We start from the raw sequence: 12475 nt of genomic DNA on the forward strand, positions 1-12475 counted from the left end.
CACCGAGACGCACAGATTGTTATTATTATTCTTCATCCATCACACTACAAGCTGATATTAAATACTTTGTATATTCATGGTGTGTTATTTCATAGATCATAACGTCTTGATGATCTTTTCTGTGACTTTGTTATTCTGGTGTTCAGCAATGTTGGGAGGTTCAGCGTCTTCATCTCTCTGACGCGTACCAGTTCATTTTGATTCCTTAAAGAAAACTTAAAAATACGTTTCTTATTTAGTTTTTCTCATTTTCGTCATGAATAAAAGGTCTGTGTGTGTCTGTGTGTGTGTCTGTGTGTGTCTGTGTGTGTGTGTGTGTGTGTGTGTGTGTGTGTGTGTGTGTGTGTGTGTGTGTGTGTGTGAGAGAGAGGATAAACGCACTTTAGAGAACAGGTGGCATTCCTCCGCTCAAACTCAATCTGCACATTAATCAGATTCTTTTCATTATAAATCTGATGAATTCCTCCAATATGTCGGCCTCACGGCTGCCTGGGGGAGAAGGGGGGGGACAGGTCTTTGTTGGGGAAGAATGGAAGGGGTCGCCCGTGGCGAGGCGTCCTGCAAGCTGGCAGATGGCCGATGGGACAAGGAGACAAAAGTGGACGGCAGACCTTCTCCGTCAGAGCGGCAAGACACAAAACGGGGGAGGGGGGAGGACAAGGACAGAGGGGGAGGGGGGGAGTCAATGCACACACTGAAACCTTTACTGATGCTGTGAAACACAACCTCAGGTTTCACTCACACTCGGCAGATTGATGCGGTGCAGACTCGTCTAACAACCATCATGATGTTTATTAAGGAAGTGAAGTTCTTCAGCTGTGTTGTTGAAGGTCCAGTATGAACACTTGTGGCTCCTCTTCCCTCGGATCCGTCTCTTCTCTGCGTCCCAGCTGTCGAGGCTTTCCTCTTGTTTCAATGAGAGAGGTCAAAGGTCAGCAGTGCATTGACCTTCACCAACCCCCCCTCAGCGCTGACCTCTCTGGGACAGGATGGGCGTCGCTCGGCTCGCTGTTTGCACACAAGCTCAAGTCCACCGTGACCTTTGACCTCTCAGGAAGTGAGCCTCAGAGCTGCAGAAGATTTCAAATATATTTTGCCACTCAAGTGAAAAGATTGGTCTCAGTGTTGCACATGTTTTAAATTGTCTCTGCTTTGAGTCCATTTGGACTCCTCTCTTCTAATGTTGCGTGTTGAGTTTCAGAGATGTGTTTGTCTTCAGGGGCGTTTGACTTGTGTCTCATCACAAACTTGTCTCGTCTTTGACTCAAGTTTTGCCTTGAAAGTGTCTTTGAGTCGTGGACGTGGTTTTGTCTCTTGGCTGTTTGGACTCACGTTTGACTTGGACTCGTCTCCGTCCTCAGTATTGCTGAAGCTGGTTGTCTTGTGATTATTGTTATTGTTGTTTCTGGCTTCTCTAATGTGACGGATTTGCTTCTTTTCTCCGTTAAGATCGTTTTAATGTGAAAATCTTTGGACTTTTTTGTTCCGTTGCTGGAACAAAAACTTTTTAAATTAAGTTAACGTTAAAGTCTTTTATTGTCATTATACAAAAAGTACAACGAGACTCAGAGTGCAGAACATACAAAGACATACAGAACATTAAAAACACGGCAGTAGGACAGACAACACAAGCAATCATACGGGGAATACATCGAGAGTGTGTATGTGTGTGAAGATGGTTATTGCATTAGGTGTGGTGGTGAAGCAGCCCGACGGGGGTAGAAGCTGATTTTATCTTCTGAATTGTAACGTGTGAATGGATCATGAAAGCTCTGTCGTCTCCGTATCGAACAGAAACCTGTGATGAGCTGCAGGAAACACTAAGAGCAGAACATTACTCCACATTCCAGAAAACCAAAATAAACAGAAGACAGAGTGAAGTCTGGTTTAAGAGCAGAGACGTCATGGAAGAGAGGGCGGGGGGGGGGGGGTATACAGAAGCAAAGTCTGTGTGCTGAGGCTCATGTAGCCCCTCCCTCCCTCTGTTCTCCCCCAACAGATGAGCCGGAGTGAGGAGAGGGGCGAGCGACATTGAGAGAGGGGGGGGAGAGAGAGAGGGGGGGGGGGCAGCTGGAGGCGACAGAGCTGCAGCAGTAGAGCGACGGAGGAGCATGAAGGAGCTGCTCAGTTTCTGAGGACAGAAACACAAACCGGTAAAACTCTGCATACTTTATTTACTTTCACTAACTTCACTGCTTTCTATATTTCCATGTTTCTGTTTCTTTTAGTTTTCTGGATTTTTTTTAATCTGTTTGTTGTAAAAAAAGAAAAGTATTCAGAAAAAGGTAAAAGCTGCAACACGTTCCATGTAGACACCTCCAGCGTGTCGGAGAGACGACTGCTCCACACAATGAATGAGATGTTTGATCCGATGATAATAATAATAATAATAATAATAATAATAATAATAATAATAATAATAATAATAATAATAATACTTATTACTTAATAAAAACACGTTGTAATGCTGCAGTCAGCACTTTACAGTAACAAGTATCATTAAATACGACAAAGAAAAGACACAAATGTGTAACTTTCCTTTTACAAGTTTCACTGTTTTTAAGTCACAAATCTCAAAAATGTTGATTTTAAATAAATGTCTTTTATGACGAAGAGAAGCAACACGATGCTGCTTCATGGCCTCTGACCAAAGTGTTGCTGTATTTATATATTTACACTTTTACAAACTGTGGCGACGTTCCTGTAAAATAGTTTTCCTCCACTTTATAAAAGCTAAAACTGTAACTATGCACACAATTCTGAAAACTTGAATCTGATGTATTAAAAACAAGACGAGCACAATGTAGTTGTCTCAGTGTTGCACATGTTTTAAATTCTCTTGTTGGTGTTTTGAGTCCATTTCGACTGTGACTCGTCTCTAACGAGACTTGTCTTTGACTCAAACTTGTGTCTGTCCAGCAGGTTGACCTGGACTTGTCTCTTCTAATGGACGTTTTTTCTCTGAATTGTCTGTCTTGGAGTTTTTTGACTCAACTCAGAGATGTGTTTGTCTTCAGGGGCGTTTGACTTGTGTCTTCTCACAAACTTGTCTCGTCTTTGACTCAAGTTTTGCCTTGAAAGTGTCTTTGAGTCGTGGACGTTTCTCCTCGGACGTGGCTTTGTCTCTTGGCTGTTTTGACTCACGTTTCAATGAGTTTTTTCGACATCGACTTGGACTCGTCTCGATCTCTTGGCTGTTTCTGACTTGGACTCGTCTTCATTATTACTGAAGCTGGTTGTCTTGTGCAGAAACGATCAGTTGATTATTGGATTGGACTCAGAATCCTAAACTCCGAGCACAAGAAAATAGATTTTACTCAAATTGTACCATCGAGGTAGTCGAGTTGCATTGTGGGTAATGTAGGCGCCAGGTTTTGACGAGGAAGTAGGATATGTGGGGGTTCCAACTCACATACGTTTTACTTTTAATACGCTCTACAGCTGCCTTTACAAAGTACGCACAGTATACACACACTGGGGACAAACTGCTTGTACTTGATGAGCCTCTTGCTCATATCTGCTGCTGCAAAGGATTGTGGGCCAGAATAGAAAAGCATGCTAGTTCAGGACATCCTGGTATTTGTCTCGTACTGCATGTGACGTACGATGTATTGTGTAGCTGTGTTGGTGTTCATGTCGTGAGAACGCCGCTGCTAGGCAACGGAAATATTAACGTTAGCGTTTAGAAACCACCGAGGCTAACGATTTAGCAAACTAGCGAGTGGGTAACGTAACACAGGAAATGCAAAGGCATACTGACAAAGGAAAAGGAAGAGGTCGTTGGGAATATCAACATTTTCCTGTGACTAACGTGACAAAACAAATCTCTCTACGACTAAAATGACAATATATTAGGTTATTATGCTCATGAAAACATCAGCGGGCCGCTCATATGGACTCTTCTCATGGACATGGACCCACTTTGAAGGCAGCAAAACTTTTTCTGGTATTTAAATCCACCGAGCAGGTAAATCCGGCCCTGGTGGGAGGAACTGTCGTGATACGTGATGCAAGCTTTGTGTGTATTTTAAGGCATATTTGTGGTCATTTATTTTCCTCCTTGATGCTCCTCCAGGTTGCGATGGGAAACACGGACAGTCAGAGCGGCTTCGTCCCTCCGGCAAAGTCGTCCTCCTCGCTCAGGTTCTCCTCTAGAAGGGAGGAGGTGCCGTCGGCTCGCAGCTGGTGGAGGAGCAGTCAGGGAGGCAGCAGGAGCCGGGGGAGGACGTATATGAACCAGCATGCCGCCGGCCCGCCGTACACCTCCTGGCATTATGAACACGCAACCAGAGGAGGCTCCAAACTGGGAGCCGGCTCTCCTCAGAGGTTTATCAGAGGGAACCAGTTCGGTTACTTGGATAACGGAGGGGGGAGTAACGGCGGGTGTGGTGAGCGGACGTCCCTGGAGAGCGGTGGCGGTGGTGGCAGCCCCAAGGTGCTGCTCAGCAAAGATGGCAGCATGAGGGTGGAGTTCACCAACACCAGGGGAGTCCCCATGGAGCCCCAGGGGCTCACCACCACCGCTGCCCCCCCAGTTGCAGAACCCTCCCTCCGCACAAGTAAAGGCAGCTCGCTCAGCTCCGACGGCTCCTGGTACGACTCGCCGTGGGGGGCCGGCGGTGAGCTGGTGGACAACGTGTTTGTCTGCGGGCCGAGTGTAGCTAACAGCAGTGGGTACACCACCTACTCTTCCTCCCGCACAGAGGAGACGGCCACCGACAGCAGCGGCTACAACACCGTCTTCTCAGCGCAGGTGGATATCTCACCGGGATTTAACTCCAACCTCCTCTTCCCCGCCGCGCAGACCGTCAAGTTCACCGCCGCCGCCGGTTACAACACCTGCTCCTCCGGGCGAACGGAAGACAGCGGCATCGGAGACTCGCTGATCCTGCAGGCCGACATGAGAGACTTCAGCCTGGCTTCACCTTCCTCCACCTCCCTGGACAGCGTTTACCACAACGCGCTGCCCGCCTTCCTCACCACACCGGACGCCTCCCTGCAGCGGAGGACCGCCTCCTCCTCGTCCTCGGCGCTGATGCTGGATGATGTCATCCAGGAGGAGGAGGGGTCAGGAGGAGGTGTGGAGCAGCGTTACTCCTCCATGACGCTTCCCTGTCGCAGGGCCGAGGCCGCAGCCCCCCCCTCCACCTCCTCCGGGAACAGCCGCAAAGACTTCCTGAAGAGCCGAATTCGACGACTCAGCGACTGGACAGGAAGTCTGAGCAGGAAGAAGAGGAGGATCCAGGTGAGTCACAACAACATTCATTTAAAACATCTCGTGAGAGGAAGTGGTTCTGCGTGGGTGGATGAAATGTTTTCAACAAATATATACGAAGGCTAAATGTTTGTAATTTAACATGTTTCATTTAATTATGATAAAGTAAATGATTGCATTAAACAAATACAGTGTGAATTCAATTTCACTTTATTTCTTTGTTTGATTATTTTTGTTTCGGCATCTTTAATCTTCCATATTCATGTAGCAAAATAATGTCAGTTAATTCACCAATTTCCTTACACACGTTCTTGCTTTCATTTTCTATGAGTTTAAATTTTATATTTGTATATTTAATACCCTTTTTTTCATATATTTTTTTAAATTATTATTACATTTAATTTATTTTCATTTTTAAAATAGTTTTTATTATTTTTTTCTATACATTTTAATTTAGGAGTAAAATGATTCCCCATGGAGAATATGGTCGTAGTACATAATACTGTTATTATTAATAGTATATGTTTAAATAATGCAGATATTACCATTAAAACGCTGTTTAAAACATCTTTAATCATCTAATATTAACGCTTCACTAATACGACCTGTGGTACAACCATGAATCTCTTGATAAGACTTCAGTAATATCCTCATTGTTTTACATAATAACAGTTTTTATTCTAGTTTCTTCTCCCAAACCCACAAAGTGCAGCATTAAAGCAACACAACTTAATAACTCATTTATCTGTAATGAGGAAAGTTCTGCTTGTTAAAAGTAACTCATAAACGTTTCATAACAAACTACAGCAGAAAAACAAGTCGTATAAATCTGGCAAAATTATATTTATTGGTTCCTGTTAAAGACGTAAATCTTTAAAAACGTATAGTTTCATATTTCATGTTCACTGAAGTTCTTATCAAACGGAAATGGTGCATTTGTTTGGGTCTACTTTCAGCGGCGGATTAATCCACATTTGGTACTTTTGGGGTACTTTGGAGTTCTATTATTACAATAATTATAATTATTAATTATACTATATAAGCTCAACAAAAATGTAAACGTAAGTTCGACAAACATTTTATATTCAATGTTCCTTTTTTCAATGCAATCGTTGACTGTTGCTGTTCAGCGTGAGCGGGAAGACAGAACACAGCTGAAAGGTGATGAGTTGATGTCCCTGAAGACTGTCCGCCTTATTAATAATATTCATTCTGATTCTGGTTCCTCCTCAGGAGCCGTACGGCAGCGACACCAGTGAAGTTTTCATCGACGGGTCGGACTCGTGGCGTGTTGGCTGCGGCACACTGTGGTCCTCCAACCCTCTGCAAACTCAGAACCAGAACCAGTTCCCAGCGGTCCACTGTGGCTCTTCCAGGAGCCTGAACCAGAACCAGAGCGGCGATGTCCAGCGGCAGAACGTCTACGAGAACTTCATGCAGGAGTTGGAGACGGGCTGCAGCAGCGTGGCGGACCGCACCGAGCCGTCGGAGGAGGAAGAGGAGGAAGAGGAGGATGAAGAGGAGGAGGAGGAGGAGGATGGAGATGGGGAAGAGGAGGGGGGGGGAGGCGAGCAGCTGGACGTCCTGTTTGACAAGGAGCAGGGCGCGGTGCGACGGGCCGGATGGCTCTCCTTCAAAGCTCTCATCACAGTCAGCAAGGACAGGAAGCTGGAGCTGGTGGCTCGCCGCAAGTGGAGACACTACTGGGTCACACTCAAAGGTCCGTCCCTCAAATATTTATATGAATATGATATAAGTAATACGGCCGTCAATTATAATATTTAACCGTGTGATTGTACATATTTAATCGCAAATTAATGACTTATTTTTCAAGTTTTTATATTTTAGTACTTTTACCACTTTTACAACATGGACAAATATACTTGCTTTATTAAATGTATTTATTTGTGTTGTTGGAAATCAATTAACAACACAAAACCCTCCCAGGTTCTGCTGTTAGAGGTCACGACACCAAACATCTATTCCAAGACCAATGTCGATACGCAGTTCAGTACCAGATAAATTATTGTCTAATTATATGTATATTGGCATTATAATATATAATTCTCTCTAATATCTGTTAAAAAACATCCACTTCAAACAACTGGATTTATTTATTCTCATCGAAACTACATTTTATCCCACCGGCTGCTAACAGCTAACGTTAGCTTTCCACCGGCTGCTAACAGCTAACGTTAGCTTTCCACCGGCTGCTAACAGCTAACGTTAGCTTTCCACCGGCTGCTAACAGCTAACGTTAGCTTCCCACCGGCTGCTAACAACTAACGTTAGCTTCCCACCGGCTGCTAACGTTAGCTTCCCACCGGCTGCTAACAGCTAACGTTAGCTTCCCACCGGCTGCTAACAGCTAACGTTAGCTTCCCACCGGCTGCTAACGTTAACTGTTCTCATATGTACTTTAATGAGAAATATATATATATATATATATATATATATATATATATATATGCTACAGAAAAATAAAAGCTTCTTTGAGATGCCAAACAGCGACAAGAAGTTAAGGGACAAACAGGAAGTGGAACAAACAATCAAGTTTGTTATTCTGTCCCCTCAGGTTGCTCTCTGCTGTTTTATGAGACTTACGGGAAAAGCGTGAGCGCTGAGCAGGAGCTTTCTCCTCGCTACGCTCTGCTGGCCGACGACAGCATCGTGCAGGCCGTCCCCGAACATCCCAAGAAGGAACACGTCTTCTGTCTGAGCAACTCACACGGAGACGTCTACCTGTTCCAGGTGAGGCGACCAAGAACTTCTTTCATGTTTATCTATTTACATTCGTCATGTGAGCAGGAAGGTGAAAATGTAGCTGTTTTAGTAAACATGGGTGTAAAACTCCCAGGTGTTGGACAGTCCTTGAACGCACCACCTGTCCTTGACATCATGTACACGACAGGTGTGTCGACCGATAAAGTAATAAATATAAAGTGTTTCAGGTGAATATGTATAATATAACTAACCGATATGATTTCCATAACTTTATTTTTTATTGCCACAAAAGCACATTTAACTTTTCAAACTAAGTTTCTGTAAAGTGTTTCAGAACATCTATTTCATTATTATTGCTTTATGTCTTACCTTAAAACAGTCACATTTAAAAGTCAAAAAGAAAAACATGCAATATGTCATAGAATTGGTCTGAAGAGAAGAAAGTTTGGGCTTCTAAAGTCCCCTGATGAAAGAGAAGATGCCCCCCCCCCCCCCCGCTCATATTCACAGAAGGTAACACATTTATATGTTGAGCTGCTTTGAGTTACTTTGTCATTTTCTTAAACTGTGGCGACGTGTTTTTAGATGTCCTGTCTTCTAACTTGTTGGAAATAAGTTTTCACTTTAACACATCGTCCTCTGCATACTTTTATTTATTTTCTGATAATCCACAAATAAAATAAATGTATGAATCGTGCAAAGTGAAAACATCGAAACATATCGTCATCTTTCCTTTATTTTGAAATTCCCATGGTTTCCATTCAAACGCTGCCATGAGAAGTTTGTGATGAGTAGCAGGTCTATTTATATTCTTTTATGAAAACAAATAAGAGAAGAGCCCGGTGAGGAAGTTGTGAAATCAGAAACCTTCGTGACACACAAACGAGCAGAATCCAACTTGACTCTTGTTTCTGTAAATACATCTGTGGTGTTTTTAACGTGTTTCTTTCTGGGGAGTTCTCATATCATTCTTTCTAAATGTGCGTCCTCTCAGTTTGGTCCTGATTGCTGGCTGCCTCTCTGACCCTCCCGGCCCCCGCTCTTATTTCAGTGTGAATGAATGGGTCGTAGTGTTTGTGGCGGGCTGTGGTTTCTGTCTCTGCAGCGCTGAACCACCAGCGTCACCACAGACATGCAGAGAGCTGGAGAACATTTAGTGATGACTCAGCTGCTGCTAGAGTTGCACCTCCGTTACACTAAAGTGGATCGTCGTCCTGCAGAGGAGACAAAGTTAAAGTTAGTTTTGTGTTTATTGCACCCAAAACACTAAAGGGTTAGCTCCATGTTAGGGTTAGCTGCATGTTAGGGTTAGCTGCATGTTAGGGTTAGCTCCATGTTAGGGTTAGCTGCATGTTAGGGTTAGCTCCATGTTAGGGTTAGTTCCATGTTAGGGTTAGCTGCATGTTAGGGTTAGCTGCATGTTAGGGTTAGCTCCATGTTAGGGTTAGCTGCATGTTAGGGTAAGCTGCATGTTAGGGTTAGCTCCATGTTAGGGTAAGCTGCATGTTAGGGATAGCTCCATGTTAGGGTAAGCTGCATGTTAGGGTTAGCTCCATGTTAGGGTTAGCTGCATGTTAGGGTTAGCTGCATGTTAGGGTTAGCTCCATGTTAGGGTTAGCTGCATGTTAGGGTTAGCTCCATGTTAGGGTTAGTTCCATGTTAGGGTTAGCTGCATGTTAGGGTTAGCTGCATGTTAGGGTTAGCTCCATGTTAGGGTTAGCTGCATGTTAGGGTAAGCTGCATGTTAGGGTTAGCTCCATGTTAGGGTAAGCTGCATGTTAGGGATAGCTCCATGTTAGGGTAAGCTGCATGTTAGGGTTAGCTCCATGTTAGGGTTAGCTGCATGTTAGGGTTAGCTGCATGTTAGGGTTAGCTCCATGTTAGGGTTAGCTGCATGTTAGGGTTAGCTCCATGTTAGGGTTAGCTCCATGTTAAGGTTAGCTGCATGTTAGGGTTAGCTGCATGTTAGGGTAAGCTCCATGTTAGGGTTAGCTGCATGTTAGGGTTAGCTGCATGTTAGGGTTAGCTGCATGTTAGGGTTAGCTGCATGTTAGGGTAAGCTGCATGTTAGGGTAAGCTGCATGTTAGGGTTAGCTGCATGTTAGGGTTAGCTGCATGTTAGGGTTAGCTCCATGTTAGGGTTAGCTCCATGTTAGGGTTAGCTGCATGTTAGGGTAAGCTCCATGTTAGGGTTAGCTGCATGTTAGAGTAAGCTGCATGTTAGGGTTAGCTCCATGTTAGGGTTAGCTCCATGTTAGGGTTAGCTGCATGTTAGGGTAAGCTGCATGTTAGGGTTAGCTGCATGTTAGGGTTAGCTCCATGTTAGGGTAAGCTGCATGTTAGGGTTAGCTGCATGTTAGGGTTAGCTCCATGTTAGGGTTAGCTGCATGTTAGGGTTAGCTGCATGTTAGGGTTAGCTGCATGTTAGGGTTAGCTGCATGTTAGGGTAAGCTCCATGTTAGGGTTAACTGCATGTTAGGGTTAGCTCCATGTTAGGGTTAGCTCCATGTTAGGGTTAGCTCCATGTTAGGGTACGCTGCATGTTAGGGTTAGCTGCATGTTAGGGTTAGCTCCATGTTAGGGTTAGCTGCATGTTAGGGTTAGCTGCATGTTAGGGTAAGCTGCATGTTTCTCCAGATGAAGTTTCCTTCATAAGAAAATTCTCCTCCTTCAGATAAATAAAGTCTTTAAAAAGCCTCTTGGAAAATGCATCGTCACAAAACTGAACATGTAACAGGAACATGTAACACACACATTAATGTAACATGAACATGTAACACACACATTAATGTAACATGAACATGTAACACACACATTAATGTAACAGGAACATGTAACACACACATTAATGTAACAGGAACATGTAACACACACATTAATGTAACATGAACATGTAACACACACATTAATGTAACAGGAACATGTAACACACACATTAATGCAGCAGGAACATGTAACACACACATTAATGCAGCAGGAACATGTAACACACACATTAATAAAGCAGGAACATGTAACACACACATTAATGTAACAGGAACATGTAACACACACATTAATGTAACACACACATTAATGTAACAGGAACATGTAACACACACATTAATGCAGCAGGAACATGTAACACACACATTAATGTAACAGGAACATGTAACACACACATTAATGTAACAGGAACATGTAACACACACGTTAATGCAGCAGGAACATGTAACACACACATTAATGTAACAGGAACATGTAACACACACATTAATGTAACAGGAACATGTAACACACACATTAATGTAACAGGAACATGTAACACACACATTAATGCAGCAGGAACATGTAACACACACATTAATGTAACAGGAACATGTAACACACATTAATGTAACAGGAACATGTAACACACACATTAATGTAACAGGAACATGTAACACACACGTTAATGTAACAGGAACATGTAACACACACATTAATGCAGCAGGAACATGTAACACACACATTAATGTAACAGGAACATGTAACACACACATTAATGTAACAGGAACATGTAACACACACATTAATGTAACAGGAACATGTAACACACACATTAATGTAACAGGAACATGTAACACACACATTAATGCAGCAGGAACATGTAACACACACATTAATGTAACAGGAACATGTAACACACATTAATGTAACAGGAACATGTAACACACACATTAATGTAACAGGAACATGTAACACACACATTAATGTAACAGGAACATGTAACACACACATTAATGTAACAGGAACATGTAACACACACATTAATGCAGCAGGAACATGTAACACACACATTAATGTAGCAGGAACATGTAACACACACATTAATGCAACAAGAACATGTAACACACACATTAATGTAACAGGAACATGTAACACACACATTAATGTAGCAGGAACATGTAACACACACATTAATGTAGCAGGAACATGTAACACACACACATTAATGTAACAGGAACATGTAACACACACATTAATGTAGCAGGAACATGTAACACACACATTAATGTAACAGGAACATGTAACACACACATTAATGTAGCAGGAACATGTAACACACACATTAATGTAGCAGGAACATGTAACACACACATTAATGTAACAGGAACATGTAACACACACATTAATGTAGCAGGAACATGTAACACACACATTAATGTAACAGGAACATGTAACACACACATTAATGTAGCAGGAACATGTAACACACACATTAATGTAGCAGGAACATGTAACACACACATTAATGTAACAGGAACATGTAACACACACATTAATGTAACAGGAACATGTAACACACACATTAATGTAGCAGGAACATGTAACACACACATTAATGTAACAGGAACATGTAACACACACATTAATGTAGCAGGAACATGTAACACACACATTAATGTAACAGGAACATGTAACACACACATTAATGTAGCAGGAACATGTAACACACACATTAATGTAACAGGAACATGTAACACACACATTAATGTAACAGGAACATGTAACACA

The 12475-nt window shown here is 42.9% G+C and overlaps 1 protein-coding gene across 1 annotated transcript in view; it reads left to right on the forward strand.

Moving 5' to 3' along the window:
- Positions 1–12475, forward strand: part of LOC115005101 (T-lymphoma invasion and metastasis-inducing protein 2-like) — a 60589-nt gene that overhangs the window by 20666 nt on the left and 27448 nt on the right. The window contains exons 2-4 of the mRNA XM_029426902.1: positions 4076–5245; positions 6449–6935; positions 7791–7966. Of these exons, the coding sequence (XP_029282762.1) occupies positions 4082–5245; positions 6449–6935; positions 7791–7966 (1827 nt within the window). The 5' untranslated portion in view covers positions 4076–4081. The remainder of the gene's footprint in view (positions 1–4075; positions 5246–6448; positions 6936–7790; positions 7967–12475) is intronic.

This window comes from Cottoperca gobio, unplaced genomic scaffold (genome assembly GCF_900634415.1).
Source record: "Cottoperca gobio unplaced genomic scaffold, fCotGob3.1 fCotGob3_254arrow_ctg1, whole genome shotgun sequence".
Lineage (NCBI taxonomy): Eukaryota > Metazoa > Chordata > Actinopteri > Perciformes > Bovichtidae > Cottoperca > Cottoperca gobio.